The sequence below is a fragment of the Hyperoodon ampullatus genome (genome assembly GCF_949752795.1).
Source record: "Hyperoodon ampullatus genome assembly, chromosome: 6".
In the NCBI taxonomy this organism is placed as follows: Eukaryota; Metazoa; Chordata; class Mammalia; order Artiodactyla; family Ziphiidae; genus Hyperoodon; species Hyperoodon ampullatus.
The window spans coordinates 14,351,331-14,373,901 of NC_136919.1; the positions used below are offsets into that span (position 1 = coordinate 14,351,331).

At 53.2% G+C, this 22,571-nt stretch overlaps 1 protein-coding gene across 6 annotated transcripts in view; it reads left to right on the forward strand.

Moving 5' to 3' along the window:
• Positions 1-7,785, forward strand: part of CDK5RAP2 (CDK5 regulatory subunit associated protein 2) — a gene marked incomplete at its 5' end in the record, with an annotated part of 184,507 nt that extends 176,722 nt beyond the window's left edge. For all 6 annotated transcript variants that reach the window (XM_079706153.1, XM_079706157.1, XM_079706155.1 and 3 more), the window contains 3 exons: positions 3,261-3,387; positions 7,227-7,273; positions 7,696-7,785. In XM_079706153.1, coding sequence (XP_079562279.1) covers positions 3,261-3,387; positions 7,227-7,273; positions 7,696-7,752 — 231 coding nt within the window. In that variant the 3' untranslated portion in view covers positions 7,753-7,785. The remainder of the gene's footprint in view (positions 1-3,260; positions 3,388-7,226; positions 7,274-7,695) is intronic.
• Between the last annotated feature and the right edge of the window lie 14,786 nt (positions 7,786-22,571).

Below are 22,571 nucleotides of genomic sequence, written 5' to 3' on the forward strand. Positions count from 1 at the left end.
GCCCCAGTGGTCTGTTTTTTCCAAGTCTTCTTGGGAGCTCTGAGTCCCGCTGGATTAAAAGGAGCTGGAGACATAACAGTCAAATGCAAAACGTGGCGTTTATTTGTATGCTGAATCAAACCAGTTGTTTAAAAAAAATTATAAAATTATGATGCAGTCCAGGCAGTGTATCTACTGACATCTAGTCGGTGATACTAAGCAGTCATTCTCATTATTTTAGATGTGATAATGACATTGTGGGTTTTTTTTTAAAAGAATCTTTTTCTTCTAGAGCTATGTACTAAAATATTTTATGGATGAAATATGATTGGCTTCTAGGATTGATTTTAAAAATAATTTTAGGGCGAGGATGGGCAGGGATATAGAATAAACAAGTCTGGCCATGATTTGATAGCTGCTGAAACTGGTGGTTCATTATCTTATTGTTTCTACTTTTGTAAATGTTTGAGATTTTTCATTTGACAAAACAAAACAACCAACCAAAAAACAAAACAAAACAAAACAGTTCCAGAAGTCGGGCAGCACGCTCATGAGTAAGTCCCAGCTCTGAGCTCAGCTCTGTGGCCCTGAGGAAGAGTTGCTCTGTTGAGCTCCTGCTGGGTGTCAGGTACTCTGCTGTACATTCAGCAACTCCTTTTATCCCTTACGGGAGCCTTCAGAGAGTTAAGTAGTAGTATTCCCATTTTCTGGAAGTAAGAACTGAAACTCCCTTGCTCCATCATCTTAGCAGCTAGAAGCATCGGAGCTGGGCTCTGGAGCCCTGATGTTTTTACCATGGTGTCTTCACCCTGTAACAATGAAGATTTTAGTTCAGAGGAACAGCAGACACATAAATAATTAAAATTCCTCGTCCGCAGTGCCGGATAGAATTCAGGGCGTTCAGGGGTGTTTTGAGAGCACAGGTGAACCCACCACTTGACAGATGGTCTCACAGCACCTACTCCATGGCAGACGCTGGGGGTCAGAGGGAAGAATTGAGTTCTGCCCTCAGGGAGCTTGTAGTCTAGGAGGGGAGGCAAACAAGTAAATGACCAGTTACAATCCACCATGAAATGGGCAATGTTAGAGGAAGCACTGGGCACGATGGGTGCCCAAAGGAGCAGTAACCAACCTAGACTCCTGGTAGAGAAGAGTCTGAAGGAGACCTGGAGGGGGTCATGTCTGAACTGACTTTAGAAAGAGCAATAGAGGTTGGCCAGGCGAGGTGAGCAATAATCATTCTCCCTGTCTTCAGGCATCCTCTCATCTGAGTCTCACTGTACTGCAGTGTGACGAGAGGGTCAGGCATCATCCCTGTTTTACAGATGTGGACCTAAGGCTCTGAATGTAGAGTGACTTTGTCCCAGAATGTGTGGCCTACAAAGCCACCACCAGGACACAAATCTCTGGGCTCCCAGCTTGAGGAAGAATCAAAGAAAACCTTATGTTTAAATTAGGATCTGTTTTGGAAGCACAGTTGAAGTCCTTGTAGCCGACACAATTGGTTAATCTTAAAAGTAGGTTAAAGTAGGGAATCAAAAAATGATACGTACCTTAAACATTTCAGTTTAACTTAAAACAGTTAAATGTACATTCATTTGCCACTCTTTTGATATAGGGCCAGTGCCTTTTCTTTGAATATGGGTCTGCTGATTGAAGTTCCACATCTTCTTTCTTTCATAAACTATATCCATAATGTATGTCTGTCACTTCCAATTTCCATTTCTTTAAGATGAAGAAAAAACTTAGGCGCTTGCAAAGCAATTTGAATATAGAATCCTTCTAGACTGTTCCTCCCACATCTTTTATTCACCCACACCTAATTTGCCAGAAATGTGGTTTTTTTAGTGGCTCGTCTTTATCAAGTTTTTCCTGAAACATATGTTAGTTTTCATTCAACCGGTTCTCTCTTTTCATACACATATTTCATAGGTTTACTTAATAATTAAATCATATAACTGATTACAACAGCCATAAACAAGTTTGGGGACAAACTAAAGTGGCTCTTCGTAAGCTGACAGCCCAACATCTCCCCTCTTGGGGCAGAGGTATTTCAGTGTAGCACAGGGTGGCCTGTGCCCGGGGTATCTTACAGTCCAGGTATTTTATGAGGAAGGGAGTGTCCTTAACCCCGTGAACTAGTTCAGTGGAGATTGGTTAAGACAGCCACGATGGTGTTCACATTTTCACTTCAGGGGTCTGGGGACTCTGGTTTTGCCACCCATCCACTCTCCTCACCTCTGGAAAATCAAAGCAGGTTCTCCTAATAGATTATACTCCCCTAATAATACCTTTATATTCTCCTTGTGTAAAGTAGATAGCTAGTGGGAACCCTGCTGTAAAGCACAAGAAGCTCAGCTCGGTGCTCTGTGATGACATAGGTGGGTGGGAGGGAGGGAGGCCCACGAGGGCGGGGATATAGGTATACATACAGCTGATTCACTCCATTGTACAGCAGACACTAATACAACATTGTAAAACAATTATACTCCGATTTAAAAAAAAAAGATTTAAGCATTAAAAAAATACCAGCATTATAGTTTTTGGGGAAAAAACCCTCAATGCTGATAAATTAAGAAAATGATTATTCCAGATCCCATCTCTCAGAAATAAAACACTATAAACATTTCGTGATGTCTCTCTCATCAAATAGTTTAGACATCTTGATATACACACCTATGGATAGAAATATATGTGTTCAATTTTACGGAACAGGTGTGTGTGGTGCACCAATAACTGTTCTGGGCACTATTGTCACTAATTATGATCATCTTTCAATGTCAATAAATGAAGTTCTACAACATCATTTTTAATAGCTGCAAAATCATTCCATAGTACATAAGTACCGTAGTTGAGTTATCTAAATCCCCATTGAAACAAATCAGGGTTTTTTTTTGTCCTGCTGTGAGCAGTGCTGAAGTGAACATCCTGGAGCGCAGGCATCTTCTCGTGCCTGCGTTACCATTCCTTGGGGTAGATGCCCAAGTGTAGAATTGCTGGGTCAGAGGGTTGAGCACATTTTACATTCTGCTGCATCTCGCCGGGCGTGGTTCCACCTGGGCTGTGCCAGTTCACAGCTCCACCAGCAGTCGTGAGAGGGCTTTGCCCACACCCTCACCACCATCTGACCAGCAGAACAAGCCTAGAAAACTAGGCTTCTAGTTTTTATTCACATACCTTTGTTTGTAAGGTTGGGCACTTTTTATGTGGTTTTGTAATTCTTTCTGTATGATCTGACGTTTATATTCTTTGTTCATTCTTCTAATTCCCTTTCTCTTTAGACTGGAGAGTTGAAGGCAGAGATCAGCAGACTACACAAAAAATTCTTTGAACAAGAAAAGAAGTTGCAAAACACCATGAAGCTGTTGCAGCTGAGCAAGAACCAGGAGAAAGTCATCTTTGATCAGTGTGAGTAGTTGGGCGGTGGCCACCGCGTCTGACCACTGCCTGCCTCTGAGGACTAAAAACCCAGCCCTGGGTTGTCCTCACACCTCCTGTTTATGGGTTTCCTTTCATACTTCACCCATCCTGATGCACCCAGACAGATGAATTCACTTAACAGACCTCTGTGGAGGGGCCGCTCGGTGCCAGGGACTGTCCCCTCCCTGGGGAGACAGGTGTGTGGCGTGCAGTGATGGGAACATGTGTAGGGGCTCAGGGAGCACTGAGGTGGGATGGGGAGGGGGTCACTCTGTCCTGGGAGGTGCCTTCTTGGACGAAGAGACACCTGACCTGAGTCTTCAAGGAGGAGTCGGTGTTGGTCAGGTGGACAGGGGACAGTGTGGGCAAGGGCAGAGGGACAAGGAGGGAGACTGCCTGTGAGGAAAGCCGACAGCAGCTCACGTTGCTGGAGCTGGCGCTGCCCGTGGCAGGTGGAGGTGGGAGGGGCCTGGGGGACCGGGGCCGCCGCGTGAGAGGCCTCGGGTGGCAGCCACGGGGGCTGCCCCTCCAAGCGGGCTGTCCATCTACGTCGAGAAGGGCTTGCTGGCGGCCGGTCCAGGCAGGTGAGGAGGGCCTACGGCCGGGCAGTGGGATCCAGAGGAGGGCACCGATTTGAGAAAGACACTCCTAGACAGACACGGAAACGCAAGGCCGGAGACATCCAGTAACGCTTGTAAGGTGGCCCCAGCCCTGGCCCGGGGGCTTCAGGGGCGCAAACCACCTGCCCGCTTTCAGCCCCCGGCACCCATGCCCTCGTGCACTCGGCGGAGCCTCCTAGCAGCACAGGCCCCACCAGGCCTTGGGTGGCCAGCCCCTCAACATCCCTGAGTCACGAGGGGCCTTGTGGACCAGACCCGAGAAGGAGCCGCGGGGCTCACAGCGTCCGTCGTGTGTTAGGTCCCCTTGGCTGAGCACGGAGGGGCCGGGAGGTGGGGAGGGACTGAAAGGTGGTGAGGAGGCGGCCCTGGCAGACCGGTGGGTGCCCGTGGGGTTCCTGCCTGGGGGTTCAAGTCACTGGCAGAGAAGACGAGCGCTGGAGGTGGCAGGGTGGGGCGAGAGCCATCGAGGCCGTGCCTGAGGTAGCTGTGGGCCAGGTGGGTCAGGCCCCTGGAGCAGCTTTTGAGGAGGTGGGAAGCGTGCTTTTGTACAGCCCCCAGGTCCAGGGAACACTGGCACTCTCGGCATTGGCGTTGCCCTGTAGACGTTGTCCCAGACAGTCACAGGGAACATGGAGTTACCCCCGTTTGCAGGTGAGCATATTTCGGAAGTAGGTTCAGATGGGTGAGTTACCACGGCGGGTCCAGAGGACAGAACCCAGCCCTGAGTCCCGGGTCGCTGAGCCTGCCATCGTCAGTGAACGCGGCTCAGACCTCCACTCTCCTGCGTGACCTGGAATAAATGACTTGAACTCTCTGAGCTTTAGATTCCTTATCTCTCACCGGAGACGGTAATTCAAGAGGACTCGGACTGGCCGGATGGGCCTGGATTTCTCATCACAGCTTTATAAAAAAGTGCCCCTGTTTTCTCCTCTGTAAAAGAGGGATGGTAGTGATACCTCAGCTTTCTGGTACTCTTCCTGGGACAGAAGGGGTGCTCAGTAAGTGATAGTTCTCTGACTCCTTTATTCCATGAGGTCAGACTGAATTCTATGCATGCAGGTGGTGACAAACCCTTAATAGTCAGAAAGACCTCAAACGTGTCGTAGCGTCTCCCGTGCTCAAGACGGTGCCCCCTCTCCGCATCTCCCTCCGAGGCCCGGCACAGAGTCGGCGTGGGCTGAGGGGAGGGCTTGCCCAAGCTTGCACAGCTGACTGTGACCGGTGACTGAGCTGGGCCTGTGACTTGCCCCAAAGACCCCAAACCCCGCCAGCCTCCCAGGGTCTGCTCTGGCTCTAAGGGACTGAGTGGAAGTTGGGGTAGTGTCCCCTCCTCTCCCTTCCCCGCCTGGTGACGAGGAAGAGCAAAGGGCCTGGGGCTGCTCCCTGCCTGGGCCAAGGCGAACACTCCAGCTCCTCCCAGAGTGTGCAGGGAGAGGAGGGAAAGGGTGACCGTGAGACCCTCCCCACATGACCTGGAACCGCCCACTTCACTTCCCGCCTGTAGACAGGAATCCCGGGGGGGTGTGCACTGAGGCCACAGCTGGCAAACCACTGTCACCGCTGGACGCCCCTGAGGCTGGTGCCTTCCTTGCCAGTGCCCTGCTGAGGTGGAAAGGGCAGGTGCTGAGTCAGACAGGCCTGGGTTCTAGTCACGCCTCTGCCTGGGGCCAGCCTGGATTTGGGACAGGCTCTTCCCCACTCTGTCCCTTGGGCTTCTCATCTCAGTGGGAGTTTCTTGCTCTGAACGTGGGCAGTGCTGTTCAGACGTGGGGCCCCTTCACACTTGCGCCAGGTGAGACTTAGCTCGTTCCGTACTTTTAGTACTGTTTTAACATTATTTTTAACCTCCACAGCCATGGTACCGAATCTTTTCCGGGTCACAGGCTCCTTGGCGAACCTCAGGAGAGGGGATCTCTCTCCCCAGAAGGATGCACGCATCCTTGTACACACAGAGATGTGCACATGGTTTCTGAGGATTTAGGACGCTCTAACACGTAGCCTTGGGCCCAGCTTAAGAATGTCTGCCCTGCGGCGTGGGGCCAGGGCAGGGCACAGAGAAGCAGTGGGCACCTCTGAAATTCACTTTGCCCAGTTAAAAACAAACCCCACACCATCCGTCCCCTCCCGCGGTGTCACAAATTGCAAACAGACTTCGTTACCTCCAGACGGAAATTTTCGTGAGGCAAGAAACATTTTCTCAAGGCCACCACATGGCACCTATTCCGAATAAGCCACTGGGCAGCTGAGCCGTGTGTACCGACAGGGAGACTGTCTCAGCCTTGGGCCCCGCTGGCCAAAGGCCCAGTTCCAGAAGCCTGTGTGTCCTCCCTGGGGATAGCCGGAGTCCCTGGCCATCACCAAAGCCTTGAAGGCGGATCCCTTATCGGGCCGATCTCCCCTCAGTGGCGGCATTCCTGCTGGTGCTGGCGTTTGTCGGACAAGACAAGGACTGAGGGCAGAAGCCACCTTACTTTACAGTTGCTGCCCTGAGAGCGGGCACTCCCCCCCACCCCCCACCGCCCGCTGTGGGTTCTGATGCGCTGGGGATCTGCCTCACGCAGCTCGGAGGGCATCAGTCAGATCACAGGGACCTGTGAGATCATCCCGCCCCGCCCGCTGCTGTCCAGGTAGAGTGTGCCTGGCCCAGGGGGCCACTGGAGGGCAGCTCAGGAGCGAGACGCCCACGGTCCGGTCCTCCTCCCCGTCATCAGGCCCCCACTCCGAGGACTGCTGTGCCCTCGACCCTTGACTTGGCCTTCACGTGTGGGTTTGCTTGGAACGGGCGCACCCCCTTCCCGGCGCTGCTTCTCCGGGGGGCTGAGGGGCCCTAGTCAGGTGCAGGCCTCTCCCCTGCCCAGCACCACGAGCCCAGCCCACAGAGGCAGGCCCTGGGGGTCCCGCTGGCCCTGCAGAGCCTCAGTTTCCGTCTATAACGTGGTGTCGCTCGCTCTGCCTTCGAGTATCGCTGAGGTTGTGGCTTAGCCTGGACTTGAGGAGGGGGTCTCTGGTCCACCCTCTCTGTTGGGTTATTTGATGCTGGGATGTGTGATGGGGCAGGTGGGGCCTTACACGTCTGGGTCTGGATGCTACAGGGCTGACCACACGCCTGAACCATGTGGGGCTGGGGGGCTCCTCCCTGCGTTTGGCTTTTACACTGTCTTCCTGGGCATCTGTGTCTAATCATCCCGTTCTTTGCTCTTTCCGTAGTGGTTGTTACTCACAAAATCCTTCGGAAGGCCAGAGGAAACCTGGAGGTGATGCCCCTTGAGAAAGCCATTTGGGGGATGGGAGTGGGTGTGGGGCTGGCAATGACTTCTTTTGAAAAACGAAGTTGAAGGTGAAACCTGGTCACGTGTTCTCTGTCAGTTGTATTTTTCTGCCAGCAGAGCATGAAAAGCTTCATTTCATCATGCCGTGTTTTTGATGGTTGTTCTAATTATTGGTATGCTGTTTTTTTTACCAGTGAGAAATACAGCAAACGATGCCTGGCACATAGTAGGCGTTTGATAAATATTTCATTATCATCTGGTTCTATAAATATTTACTGATCAAACAGTATGTCTTTGAAAGTAGTTTCAGAATAGCATCCTCACCATTAATTCTGTCAGTAATCTTACTCCAGAAACAACCCTCCGTGGGACCTAAAATTCTCATTTTTTCCCCTCCCTTCTCCTAGCTTAGGCCCGGGAGTGCCCATCCTGGAACGTCCAGTCCCAGCAGGCCAGGCTCCTGAGGAGAACTTTCAGCCAATAAAGCTTGTGGTTCCCCACTTAGCTTGTCCTGTCTCTTTGTTACAAGCGTGGTTCCTGCCTATTGAGGGGAGGAGGGCTGTCTGGCCAAAGGAGGCCTATCTTTCACCTTAAGATTGGCGTGGAGTTATTGTCAGATAGGGTGGGAGCTTCCAGGCGCCAGGCCTCTCACCTCCGGGGCCGGCACAGAGCTGAGGCATTACTCTCAGGCATGGAGGTGGGCTCGCGTTCCCCCCGGCTCCCCCCACCCCCGGATTTGCTTGGTGCTCAGCCAGCCCCGCAGTTGGAAGATGCTCACTAAACGACTCATTTCAATCTGGTGATGCCGTTATTTTGTGCAGAACCTAAAGCCCAGGACAGCCTGGGGGTCTTGGGACTGGCGTGGCCCTCAGAGGTCGCCTGAGCTTTGTGCTGAGCCACCCAGTGTCCAGAGAGGAACGATGCCACGTGGTGCGGCCAGGGTGCCTGGTGCGCCGTCGGCACTGCATAGTGATGGCACGGTGACGTCCGGAGCAGCGCCCTGCAGGGGTGCCGTGCCCAGCGTGGGAAAGACCCAGCGAGGCCTGGGGCGGGGGCTTGGCACTGCAGTGTCCTGACGATGGTGGTGGTCTTTCCTCCCCACTGTCCTGCCTGGTGCCTTTGCCACACCTGAGCTGCATTTGTCCTGCCCAAGCTTCAGAGTGTCCCCGAGAAGTAAACAGGGTAGGGCTTGGCCCCGGGTTCAGATGAGCCTGCAGACTGGCCCGGGGCACCCCAAGAGGCACTGACCGAGGGGGGCTCCCTGGCCATGCCCTGACGTGACGCTGGACGCCCAGCTCTGCTCTCTCTGCCTCCCGGCCCCGTGCCCACCACCTCGGAGCCACTGAGCAGCCGGGCAGCTGGGCCTCGTTTGTCAGCCCACAGCTGGGAGCGTTTTGAATCCCGACTGGGTCTCCTCCCTGTCCCTCTTCCTGCCCTCGTCCTGGGCCTTTCTGCATCCGCCCTGGTTTGCTCTCCCTGTGCACCACTCATGCTGACATTCTGCCCTCTGTCCGCCGCCTCCTGCCCGTCAGCCTGCTCACTCCCTTGTCCCCGCCCTCTGCTTGGACCGCTTGGAGATCCTCTTCTCTGCTCCCTTTACCTCTGTCCCTGTCCACAGGCTCCTTTCTGTGGTTCCTTTTCCTTTCCCAGCTGGTCCCTCCTTGGCCCTGCAGCAGACCAGGTGTAGAGAGAAAGCGGGTCTGACCACCATGCCGCCCCGCCTTCACCCCTAACAAGTCCCCGGGGCCGTGGTCTGCACCTCGCCTCGCCCCCTTGCCTCCGCACTCCAGGCAGACTGCGCTGACTCCAGCTCCGGGGAGCTTCCCAGCCTCGGCCCGGGATGCTCCCTCTCTGGAATGCTCTCCCACCACTTGCTTGCCGACGCAGCTTCGAGTGGTCCTTCAGGAATCCGCCCCCCACCGTGGGGTTGCGGAGTGACGTGGCTCCATCGCTCAGTCAGGCACGGTCTATGGGCTCCCGCCCCCCCCGCCGTGACCTCCCTGGAGGTGGGGACTCTGGGGAGGTCAGGACCACTCCTGTGGTCACAGGACAGCCGAGTGACCCGTCCACGGTCCTTAGCTTATGAGTGGTTGGTAGGGCCGGGCCTTGACCCCTCCTGTCCTTCCAAACCCCTACCCGCTCTGCGCTGCTGCCGCTGCAGCTCCCCAGACACGACGGTGACCTGAGGTGATGTGATTGCATCAGCTGGAGGCAAGGGGCGTAGGGAAGCAGAGGCCGGGCTGGGAGTCGGCCTGGGCCTCTCATCCCAGGGCCGCACGTCTTCTCCTCTTACCCATCAAGTGGTGGGCGGGTACGTGGTCAGTAAGGACCTTCTCCACTTGGGTTCCTGTCATGGCGCTGCGGAGGGAGCGGGAGGCCGGGATCCAGACCCGAGTGGGTCTAGATGCTTCTGTTATAGGTCTCTACACCCGTGAAATGGGGATTACCTTTCAGCCCAGCCCTGCTCACACGGGGTGCACCTGTGTAATTTGGAAATAGCTGAACAATAAGAGCCTTTCCAAAAATCAGTGACTCTTCTTCAGTGGCTAGTCTCAAGCGAGTTTTGGAAGCACTGTTTTAAGTTCCCATGGTTGATGTGCACAAGCGCAGGAGTGTAAGTGGGGGGTAGGGGTGGAGTTGGGGGTTAGGTGGTCTAGTGCAGTGGTTAGAGCTCAGGCTAGCCTTGGAAGCCAGACCCCGATTCAGATGCACCCACAGTTCGTGCCTGTTTCATTGCTAGTTCTGAGTATATTGCCTGGCACGTGGTTGGCCTGTGGGAGCTGGAAAGGCTGTGAGGGGGGACCGTGGTTCATCCCGGCCCATTGGGCGGTAAACCCAGGATGCCTGAGAGCAGGGGCTTCTGGGAATCCAGCTGGCCATTTGCTTTAGTCACCCACAGCTTTTCAGGAACACAGTAATCTAAAGCAAAGTGTATTTTTATCACCCAGTTTGGAATCGTGTAAAATATTCCCAGCCTTGGGCTAGTGAAGGCCCGCCCTCCTCTGGGAGGTGGAGGAGCGAGCAGCCCGACGTGTCTGGGCTGGATTAGGGCCAGGAACAAACTCCACAAATAAAGACAATTTGGACCCTCCGGGAAAGTTCCATTGTCCCTGGTGAGTTAATTTTACCAGCAGCTGAATTCTGGAGGCTCTGAAGCCCTAATCAGAACCGGTGTCAAATTCCCCCTTGGTGAAATTAACCACCACGTGTGTCTGAGGAGCCACCTGAGAGAAGCAGCTGCAGGGGCTAAATACCCAGCGAGAAGGAGGGGGAGAGAGGCACCAGCCCTCTGCCCGTGAGCCTGCTTGCCCCCCACAGGCTGGCGCCCACCTGATTAGCAGTAGCCACACTGGGCATTGTCTCGTTTATCTGTATCACCTGCCCATTTTACAAGTGAGAAAACTGAGGGGTGGAGCGTCACCTGAGCACGTGCTGGAGCCAGAATTTGAACCCGAGTCTGTTGAAACCTGTTCTCGAAATGATCCTGTCCTCTGAATTATACAGGGTCTCCCTGAAACGCTGTGTCTTCCAAAACCTGCAGCCCTTCCCTGCGTTTCAACCCAAGTATTCTCTCTCTACCCTTTCCACCAAGACGTCTTTGGGTGACCAGAGCTGGAGCCCAGAGACACACAATTGAATTCTTCGCCACAGCATCCCTGAGAACTGCTTGTAAATGGGGCTGTGGACGGGAGGAAGAGTGATCTTGTTAATAAGTTCTCCGCAGTGTGGAGCAGAGAAACCTGCCTGGGGGCTCCCGACCCTGCCAAATTGCCTCTTCACTCTTGGCCATATTTTAAGTCTAACTCAAAAATTCAATTATCGAAATTACTCATCCCGTCTCCAGAGGAGCCCAGGACACTGCCTTCGGGGCCAGTTGTGTTTACCTCTTGCCGCAGATGGGGCCTTCCCAGCTCACTCTGCTGGGTGCCAGGTGGGGTGGGCATGGGTGGGTCCAGAGGCCCAGGGTCTTGCTGTGGCCCTTGGGCCTCCTAATAGAACCTGCTTCCATTCCCTCATCTGCAAGATGATGATGGGGAAGGATAAAGATTTATAACGGCTGGGAGGCCTGGACATTGGCCAAATCACTGGGGTTTGCTTGTTCGTTCATCTCCGTGAAGCTCCTGCCTCTGGCCATCAGCGTGTGCTGGAGGCGTCCTCGACACCTCCTTCTCCCTCACCCGCTGTATCTCGTCCACGACCATGGCCTCACTATCCACTCTACTTCTCAAGGCCATTCCTCACTCATCTCCAGATGGTCCACCTTGGACCGTCGTCTCTCACCTAGACCACTTGCTGCAATGGCTTCCCAGCTGGCCTCCCCACATCCACCCCTACCCTCTGCAAATGTCCCCACCCATAGCTAGAGCTCAAAATGTAAAGCTGATCCTATTATCTTCTTGGTTTAAAATGTTGAATGCTTCCCATTGCACTTAGCATCGCCTGCAGGCCCTGGGTGTGCTGAGCCCTGCCCATTCCTCCTTCCCCACCAGCCGCCTGCCCTCTCAGCTCCCCATGCTCCAGTTTCATAGGGCGTTCCTCTCTCCAGCCACAGGGCCTTTGCACATGCTGCCCCCTGCCTAGCATGCTCCCGTCCACTTCCCTGGCTTCTCTTGTTTCTCTTGCTAGTTGCCTCAGAGCCTAGTCAGAGGATTCTTTACGATCAGGAGCCCCTATCATTCACTCTCACATATGATGATTCCCCCTCACTGGCACGTGGCCACAGTTGTGGCTTTGGATTGTGTGAGTGTGATTTTGGGGGGCTTATGCCCCCTTCCCCCCATCACTAGCTGCGAGAGCATGAAGGCACAGACCCCGTGTGATTTGCTCACCACTCTGGCCCCAGTGCCAGCCACAGGCCAGCAAATATATTCACTCGCCAGACATCCCCAAAACTTCTCCCACTACCTTCTGGAAGGACTCAGATTGATGGGGAGAACAGACAAGTAATGAGGCCAATAGGGAAGGCTTGTTCAGGTGGGCAGGCATTGTAACGTTATCACAGGCCATCATGTGAAACCCTAAGGGGGAGATGCTGCTTTTCTCAGATAAAGGACTGACTGGGACACAGAGTGACCTGCCCAAGATCACACGGCCAGTCGACCATGAAGCTGGATTCAGACGGAGGCCAGCAGGCTGCAGAGCCCAGGTCCCCACCACTGTGCTACGTGCAAGCACAGTTCAGTATGGTACGTGCAAGGTGGCTCAGGTGGGCTGGGGTGTGATCCTCACTGGCAAGGTGTCCAGAAGGTTCCTGCCTCCAGTTCCAAAGCCCGCCCTGTCCCAGGCTTGGCCTCAGCCTCTCCATCCTGAACAGGAGACGGGGAGCTGGAGCCGCCTCTAGCTAGCTCACCCCTCTAGCCTCCATCCAGGTTTCCCAGGGCCCTTTCAGCTCATTCATTTTGACCCCATCCTTGGAGAAGCGGTTACCCCCACCTGACCCCAGAGGGCAGCACTGGGCCTGGTGAGCCCCTCTCCTACTGGATCACCATGTTAATAAAACCACACAGTGTTTTCACCGGCCACCTTCCCACACGCTCCTCTCTCAAACGCTGGAATCACGTCGTTTTTAACAGGCATTCACATGAGAGCATAATTACAGGTTTTCAGCTTTTAAAAGATCCTCTGTTTGTATTAATGCTAGTTTCTTCTTCTAAACAGAACAACGTGTGGCCCCAGCTCACTTGTGGCGCTGGATGCCGGTGACGGGTGACGGCAGACGGCAGGGAAGAAACAGAAATGGCCGTCCTGGCTCCAAAATGACGGCGGGGTTGGGGGTCACAGACACGGGAAACCAGATCCTGAGGCTCTTTGGCTGCAGAAGCCAATGGTTGGAAGCCTGGGAGTGTGTGTGTGTTTTCTTTTCTTCTCTTTTTCTTTCCCTCTTGAAGCCTCAGTTTTCTTCTCTGCAAAATGGGCAAACTATGATTTTGGCTTCCATTTCACCACGGTTCTCTTGGCAAAGGTCACTTTATTTTGATGACACTGGTGTTTCTGGTAATTCAGGGTCCCCTCATATTCTCCCCCTAGAGTGTTCAGAGAACCTAGCTGATGCTGTGGCCTCTGCCTGCAGGCAAGACCATTTCTTGGGGGGTTGGGGCTGGACTGTCAGCATAGGAAGGGTTTCAAAGACATTTGTTTTTAATTAAATTCACCATCTTCCGTCACTCACCTTCGCCCAGAGCTGGTGGGTGAGAGGCCAGCACCCCATTATGTTACGTCATGTAAATGATAACAACAAGGACACCTGGAAAAAGGCCTTGCAGGTGGGCAGGGAAGATGCCCTGCATGCTGTGGGCGAGTGGCGAAGGCCGGCTAGGAACTTTTGGGGACAGATGGCTTGGAGAGGTTGACGAGGCCTCAGGTGACAGCAGCCCCAGGCAGCAGCCCCGGGCATCCTGGGAGCAGCAGGGCTCCCAGGAGGGTGTCAGGGCAAAGGCCAAGCTGGCAGGGAAGGGACAGCGTTGGGGGGGCCAGTCAGGGGACGAGGTGAAGCTGCTGGGAGGATCCAGGCCAGGGCCAGGCACAGGGCAGCGAGGTGGATTCGAGACTCTTAGGAGGACTTGGGGAGCTGTGTGTGTGCGCGGGTGTCGGGGGCTGTGCGTACATGTGTGCGTGCATGTCGGTGAGGGTGAGGGAGAGGAGTCTGGGTCTGGATCCGCAGTGGGGAGGGTGTTCATGCCGCCTGTGTCCTTCAAAATAGGCAGAGTGTTATGGGGGCGAGGTGTAGGGAAGGGGCGCTCCAGGCAGAGGGAACAGCCTGTGCAAAGGCACAGAGGCCACCAGGAGACCCGTGGTGGTGACTCGAGGCCAGGGTGTCAAGCGTGAAGTTGTACACGGGATGCCCAGAGTTGGGGCCTTTTATTTTGTGGCCTTGGGGAACCAGTGGTGATGGTTGCAGTGAGAGGAGAGAGAAAGCCCAGGGAAAGGGAGACAGTCAGGAAGAGAAAAGCTGGAAATAAGGCTGGTGGGGGACTCAGACCATCTCCAGGCGAGGGAGCCACGGCTCTGGGGACACGGGATCCCGCTCTCTTCTTGCTGCTGCTGCAGGAAGCCTGGTTCAGGGGCAGTGGGGAGGAGACCCACCTGGAGGTGGCCTCCCGGGGACCAGCTGGGACTCTTGTTTCATCTGCAGACTCTGCATCTCGCCCTAGAGTGACCCGGTGACCCGAGGGTGGCAGGACCACGCAGTTGTGTAGGAAGGACCCAGGATTCAGCCCCACAACTACCAGCTGACCTCAGGGAGGGCCCTGAACGCTCCCGGCCTCAGTTTCTCATCTTTAAGGTGGGGGTAATATGCATCCCTTTCCCCCCAGATCACTTCCTCCCTTGGGGGCTCCCTGTCTTTGAGATCGGCTCCCTTGACCCCCTAGATACTTCAGTCTCCCCAGAAGGATGTCCTCTCACTGCCTCTCACCAGCCCACCCAGCCTCCATCCTCTCCTCTCCATCCGCCTCCTCCTTACTGGCCTGGGTCCTCACGGGTCTCCCTGTCTCCTGCCCCTGCGTGTCCCGTCCGGTCTCTGTGCACAGCCCAGGTGAGCTTGTCAATCACAAGCCCCATCATTTCACTCCCTGCTTGCACACACCCTCCCAAGACCACGTGCCCCTCCCTTCCTCCTCGGCATGCAAGCTCTCCCCGGTCGGACCCTGGCCTTCATCTCCAGTATCTTTGGATGTTAACCCCACTCCCACCCATGAAGGCCAGACTTGCCACACTCCTCATAGGCCCTGAAGGCACCTCCTGTTCTCTGCAGCTCTGGACTTTGCACAGGTATCTCCCACATCCTCAGCCTGACTCACTCCACTCATCCTTAAAGACTCATCTCAGCCGTCACCTCTGGGTCTCCATCTTTAAGCCTCAGTTTATCCCCCTATAAAATGGGCATGATCTTATTTGCCCCTTGGAACCGGAGACAGATTTAGGGTTTTAATTGACTACAATCAGCTAAGTTAACTGAGACCGAAGAAGAAGGGACCTCAAATGCTAATGGTACCTTGGCTGCATTAATAGAGATATAGAGTCCAAACAAGGTTGGTGAATAGTCTTGCTCTGTCCATGTTTGCCATACTGCACTGAGGGCCTTGAGGTCATTTCCCATGACTTGCTTTTGGAGGGATATTGACAAAGTAGATTATCTCATTGATATTTTCACCCTGGTTCATTGAATTTGTTTTCCATTCATCAAGCATGTATATGCCACGCTCTACACATATACTGTCACACTTAATCCTACAAACTGTCATGTCCTTTTACAGATGAGGAGGAACTCACAGTCTGTTTGGTATTATAATAATAAAATAACGCCCATGGTAGGCAGAACAGTGTCCCCCAGAGATGTCCAACCTCTAGTCCCCAGAACTTGTGAATATTTACATTACATGGCAAAAGGGAATTTACAGATGTGCTTAATGTGAAAAACCTTGAGCTAGGGAGGTTATCCTGGATTATCCAGGTGGGACACGCTGATTACACGAGTCCTTAAAAGAGGAGAACCATTCCCAGCCACGGTCAGAGAGACGTGACAACAGAAAAGGGGTCAGAGAGTGGCTGGCTTTGAAGGTGGAGGGAAGCGGCCACGAGTCAAGGAGTGCAGGTGACATGGAGGAGCTGGAAAAGGCAAGGAAGCAGATGTGCTCCTAGAAACTCCAGAAAGGGGCACAGTCCTGCCAACTCCTTGATTTTAGCCCAGTTGGACCCAGGTCAGACTCCTGATCTGTAGAACCATAGGAGAATAACTTTGTCTTAAGCCACTAAGTTTGTTGTGCTTTGTTATAGCAGCAATAGGAATCTACTATAAAGTTTTAAATAGGATAGATATGATCATATGAATTTAGAGATCACGTGCCATATGCATGCAGTAGTGTAATTTCTTAATGACAGGGCCCTTCCAATAGGTAGCCTGGGGGGGTGGGCTCCCCGTGGTCCCTAGAGGTGTGGTTGCAGACGTGCAATTGGGGATGTCAGAGAGGGGATTCCTGCCTACATGGGCAGGTGCTTGGACAAAGGGCCTCCTCTGAAGAGCCTCTGGAGAGCAGAGTCACAGCCAAGCGGCCCTGGGCTGAGATGATGGCTCTCCCGGCCGGCTAGGAGGCCTCTTTGTCACCCTGTTACCACCCACGGCGTCCTCCCCTTAGGTGATTTATTATATATGCTTCCAGGACTCCATTACTTCAGAACGCTTCTATGTAATGCATTGAAGGAATTATTGAAATATGTAATTACAGTGTGCATTGTAATATAAAGCAAGTCTATTATATTCACTTGATGGAACTGTGCTCCATAATATCTATTCTAATGTAAAAGATTCTGCCATTAGAGTGTTATATTGGGTGGTGATAATTGTCCGTCTTCACCCGGTTCCCACGCTTCCTTCATGATGGTTCTGCCGGGGTGAAATCAGGATACCCGAGCTTCCGAGTTGGGAGGACACTTTGGGGTCCTTTGGTCCAACCCTCCTTTAGACAGATGGGGAGGGTGGATCCTTGATGGATGAGGCGATCCATGCAAGGTCCAGACCTGGCAACGCCAGCATCTCCCGTCCCAGCCATCGTCCTGCCCGTGGTCCCCAAATACCTTCTGGGGGAACTGGAACCCCTTCTTCTGAAAGAATCTCATATACAAGCAGACCGAGGGGTCAGCTCTGCGGGAAGCCGGGACGGGCAGAAAGGGAAAATGCTGCCTCCCAGTTCCCTGGTTATCTGCCTTGTCACTGGGCTCTGAAGCCACCTGACTTAGGCTTGCGGTCCCTCCACCTCTGCTTGCAGCATTGAGGTACACAGTGGTCAGATCCCAGCCTGTATCTGCCCAGGGAGGCTCCCTTCACAAAAGCCCTCCTGGCCACGTGATTAACTCGTGCCAGTAAACTCCTCAGATTCACTGGAAGAAACAGATGCTGAAGCTTTCTTTGCAAAGCTCTACGCATATAATCTCAGTTCTTACAACATCTGTATGTAGTTGGTTTTAATCCCCCCATTTTGCAGAGGAGGAAATAAATCTGTGACGTTAATTCACTTGCCCAGGGTCACATACCCAGTGAATCAAGGAGCTGGTCATGCTGCCATGTCAGGAATGTTGGCTGAACTGTGGGCCAGAGGTGTGGCACGTTGGGCTGGCTGATTGAGAACCATTAACAGGCCATCGGAGCCCGTTATTCTCAAATCCAGCGACTCCTTCTTTACACTAACCGTCATCAAAGGCCGCTGTTAACAGGAGCCTGCATCTTCCTTTGTGCATCTGAAAAAGTTCCATCTCGAAGCCATCATCGTGCAGTGACCATGGAGCAGTCAGCTGGAATTAAATCAGGAGCCAGGAACGGGGAGAAGGAGAAGGTCATCTTTTGAAATGACAAAGAGGTGCTGTTCTCTCAGTTGGGTAGGCGTGGCTTTGGTGGCACCAACTGGGCTGCACATTTTAATTCTAATCTCTGCAGCTGCTAATGTGCTTGTCACTTGGAGAATAGACACTAATTGACAAGCAACTAAATAAATAATGCGTAACATGAAAGCAAACACAAGCTGTAAAGGAGAAGAAAAAATAGCAAAAAGGATCCAATTAAAAGCGCAAAGGCGGGGTGGGGGGGTTGAAGGGGGTTTTCTGCACTCCGTCAGGGTGACATCAAACGGCTTTCATGATATTTGTTTTATGGTGAAGATACAGTCTGGAGTCATGTGAGCTCTTTTCCCCGTGCCACCTTGCCGGAGATCAGAGGCGGTGCAGTGAGAGGAGGGGAACAGATTCTTCAGAAGGACTTGGAGAAACACAGGCAGCACCAGAGGGGTGATGTGCCAGCCCCTGTCTTACAGGAGGACAGGCTGAGGCCCAGAGAGGGAATGGGCACAACCAAGGTCACACAGCGTGTCCCTGGGGGGTGTGGCCTCTGGTATGGGTGGAGCTGTGTCCCTCCAGAAAGATACTTTGATGTCCTAACCCCCAGTATCTCAGAATGTGACCTTAGTGGAAACAGAGTCGTTGCATCTTATGTAACTAAGATGAGGCCATACTGGAGGGGGGTAGGCCCTTAACTCAAGGAAACTGGTGTCCTTATAAGCAGAGGTGAGACAGACATGGGGGGAAACACCAAGTGAAGACACAGTGACACACACAGAAAGCCATGTAACAACAGAGTCAGAGGCTGGAGTGAGCTGCGAGTAAGGAAGGCCGAGGATTGCCGGCCACACCAGAAACAGGGAACGGACGGCAGGGAAGGATTCTACCCAGAGTCTGGTAGGGAGCCTGGCCCAGATGATGCCTTGATTTTGGACATCGAACCTCCAGAATTGTGAGAGGAGAAATTTCTGCTGTTTTAAGCCACCCAGTTGGTGGTATCTTGTTACAGTGGCCCTCTGGGGCCTGTGCTCACGCTCCACACTCGGCCAGAGTGACACGTGTAGACACGTGTCCCCAGTCTCGGCTCAATCACAGCCTCTGAGATTCCCCTGGCTTATTCCACCCAGTTATCCCCTGATCACCATATAGCCATGTCAGGTCATCTGTGTTCCCCAATTGTAATTATTTATATAGTTCTTGCTACCTAGACTATAAGAACCTTCTCAAATCACCATTCAGTTTGTTCGAGCACATCCTGTGCTTTTTAACAAGTTAGGCCTGAATCTTCCAGCCTCGCAGGTGGTCACTCTCTGCCCTCACCCCCATCATCTTTCCTATCACTCCCTCCAGCCCAGCCACCCTGCTGCTTTGCTTTTTCCCCAAACATGCCTGGGGTGCTCCTGCCTCAAAGTTTGGGTGCTCCGTCTGCCTGGAATGCCCTTCCCCAGCCTCTCTGTGGATTATTCCCTCACCTCCTTAGAGACTTTGCTCAGATGTCCCCTATCAGTGGGGCCTATGCTGACCCCTATACGATCACAACCTGCCCCCTGTGCTCCAGCTCCCACTTAGCTGGCTTGATGAAATAACCTAAATGCACAGAAATAGGGATCTGGCTAAATAAATTATGATAATCCATATGTCATGTGGATTTATAGTCATTGACATGAAAAGCTATCCATGACATGTGTGTTGTACTTATTGTTTGTTGTCTATATTCACATCATAGCCTGTAAGCTCCATGAGAGCAGGGACCTTGTCCGTTTTGCTCATTTGAATGGCACCTAGTGTGCACTCAGAAAACACTTGTTGGGTGAATGACGCTCCACTGGGGAGACTGATACATGGAGCTTAAAGGGCTCACAATATCATAGGGGACAATGTAAGCTAACAATTCCAACTCAGGTGCCATATGCACCAGTAGTTAGAATGGCATGGCCGAGGGAGTGGGTGAGTCCCTCTTTCTGGGGTGGCCAGAAGGCCTTCGGTGGAGGTGTGGCCTGAGATGAGTAGGCAGGTGGTGGTAGGAGGGCCTGGCTGAGGGAACCAGTGTGCAGAAGTGTGGCAAGGTCTGGTCCCCACACTGCTCTGGATACCTGGTGAGGTGAGGCTGTGTGTGACAGACACTGTTGTGGGAGGTGAGCTGGAGGAAGTGTGGGCTGGAGCCTGGAGAGCCTGGTATACCAGCCTCCTACTCGTGGCTTCCTCCTCTGGAAGGGGGAAGGGACAAGCAGGCAGGGACATTCCTGGGTTTCAGAACATCCACTTTTAGCCCCTTAGCCCATGGTGTTTGGCTTCACTGACTAGAGGCAGTTCCTGGACACATCAGGCTGGGCTCCTATTTTCTTCCAGCTCTACAAGCCAATTTATGCCCGTCAGACCCCCTAGGGCAGCAAGTGACAGAAACCCCATTCAGACCAATTTGGACCACAAAGGAGGTTTATTGTCTGTGTGCCCAGCTGGGAGGCCAAGGGTGGAGCCGGCCTGGGGAAGAGCTGGAACCAGGGACTCACACAACTTAGCTTCACCTTATCTCTGTGTCTGACCCCCTCCCTCCTGGGTGGGCTGGAGGTGGGGGACATGGCCGTAGCCGCTTTCTGGCTCACGCCTTCTCAGCTTCATAACCAGAGAGGAAAATGCTCTCTCCCTGCAGCTGTGGTGAGAAAAATCCCAGGGAAGCCCCTGATTGGCTTGAATTGAGTCATGGGGTCACCCTGTGAGCAGTCCTCGTGGCTGAGAGGAGGGTCCCAGATGAAGCGAGCTCCTCTCATTTGGGTTCCTGGCTAGTATGTGGGGTGGGGAGGTCGGATGGGGGAGCAGACCCCCAAACAAGAGGATGAGTTTACCAGGAGAGGGAGGAGGGGTAAGGGACAGACTAAAACTGGAATCCTGCAGGACCTGTCCTGTCAGCATCTGGGTCTCAATCACAGGTCTTCAAGTGGAAATTTATAACCATCACCATTTCGGTTTCAGGATGAAGTGGAAGAGTTGTCAGATTTGGAGTCGGAGCCTGGATTGAAATCCTTTTTTCCAACATGTCCGAGTAATGCCTCCTTTTTGGGTGTCAGTTTCCTCACCTGTAAAATGGGATGGCAGACCCTGCTTCAGAGGGTTTTTGTAGGGTCAGTGAGACATGCATGGGGAAGCACATCATAAACTCGAGGGCTGTGCGTTTACAAGGCCAGCGCCTCAGTATACCCCCTTCCATCGATCCTGGGACCAGGGAGGGATGAGCTCATGGAACCACAGACAGCAGGGCAGGTAGGGGCCCTCAGGAGTGGATTAGTGGAATGTGTTCATCTCTCAGCAGGGAAACTGAGGCCCAGGAAGGGAGCAACTCATCTGAGGCCCCTGGTTCTTGGGCTTTCGGGTCTGACACAGCCCCAGGAAGGGAGAGCCGATGTGACAAACTGGTGCCGAGGCGAGTGCCTGGCATAAAACGAAATTGCTTATCAGAGAAATAATGCTAAAAGTAAAATAAATTAGACCACACTGACTCTGTAATTTTAAAAATTAATTAATAATAAAAAGAAGATGCATCTCGAAGGAAGGGAGAAGTCTAATTTTGACAGACAGTAATTAATTCCTCTGTTCAGGGATTCACGAGCAGCCTGAAGTACAAATTGCTCCTTCACAGGACCTGAAACTCCCTGGGGGCTGTCTCAAGGCAATGCTGGGGGCTGAGGGCCCATCACAGGGAGGCCACTTCTGGGGACCAGTGTCTGGGACCCCAAGACTGACCCCTGACTGTACTGCTCCGACCATTGGAGTGGTGGCCCCGGGGGGAGCGACGGTGGGGCTCCTTCCCCCATCATGCCTCGGGCAGGCATGTGGGCCCTTGGCACTGAGTACCCTCTGTGTGCTGGGGCCGGGCCTGGGGTCGAGTGCTGAGTGCCCACTTGGAATTGGACAGAGCCTTTGCCTTCGCTGAACTCATAGTCAGATGGTAGCGTCCTTATAACACGGGCTACATGGGGGCTAGGATCGGGGAGGGAGGGGGGCTGGGAGGACACGGAGGCTGGAGGAGGTGCCTTCTGAATGAGTCCTCGATGATTAGGAGGAGAAACATCTTGGCCTCTGGGAGCTGCTAGAAAGTGACCTTCTGGAGGTCATGCCACTAACACAGGATGCTCGTGGTAGAGCTGCAGCGAGACCCCAGGCCTCCCCTTCCCTAGCCCAGACCCTGGCATAATGAGAGGTAGTGAATAAGCCCAGCTGGACGGGGGCACCCGATGAGAAGTCGTGAGTGTGGAGCAATGCCATCCCTTCTCTGACGTGCGCTCCACTTCCTGGCTTGGAGGATGGGCACTGGCTCCAGGATCTCTCCGGTGGGTCCTCTCTGGCCTCTAATCTCCTCTCATGCCCCCTCCCCTTGCAGATGGGACAGATGGGGGACCTTAATTATGCAGATGCAAGGTCAGTAGGCACCTGATTCTCGGGGGTTAGGGTGGAAGGCAGCCATTTATTTTGGGGGTTTAGAAAACTGCACATTCACCTTCTGGGGCTGGGGGGCTGAGAGGGAGGGGCTTATTCACATAAGGAGCACAGAGCCTTCTAGAAGGACATGGCTGAGAACTTCTGTTTCCGGAGATACAAACATGGGAGCTCGGTCAGGGAGCTCTGGCATGGCCCTGGTTGAGGATCAGAAGCAAGGGAGGGCCTGTGAAGTAATGCTGCCCTTTGGGGAAGGGGGACTGTCCCTGTGTGTAGGTGATGGTGGCATCCCTCAGGACCCGCTGCCTAGCATCTCAGATGTGGTACCGGAAACCACGGGAGCTGCAAGGCTAAACGCATCAGTTATGACAACACATACAAATGAACAGATAAAAAAATGTTAGGCCGAGAGATCAGTAGTGAACAACTAGAAGATCTAAAATATTCAATATTAGGAACTTGATTAAACAGATTTTGGTACCCTGGGGTATTACGCTGGTAAAAAAAATTTTTTTTAAGAATTTTT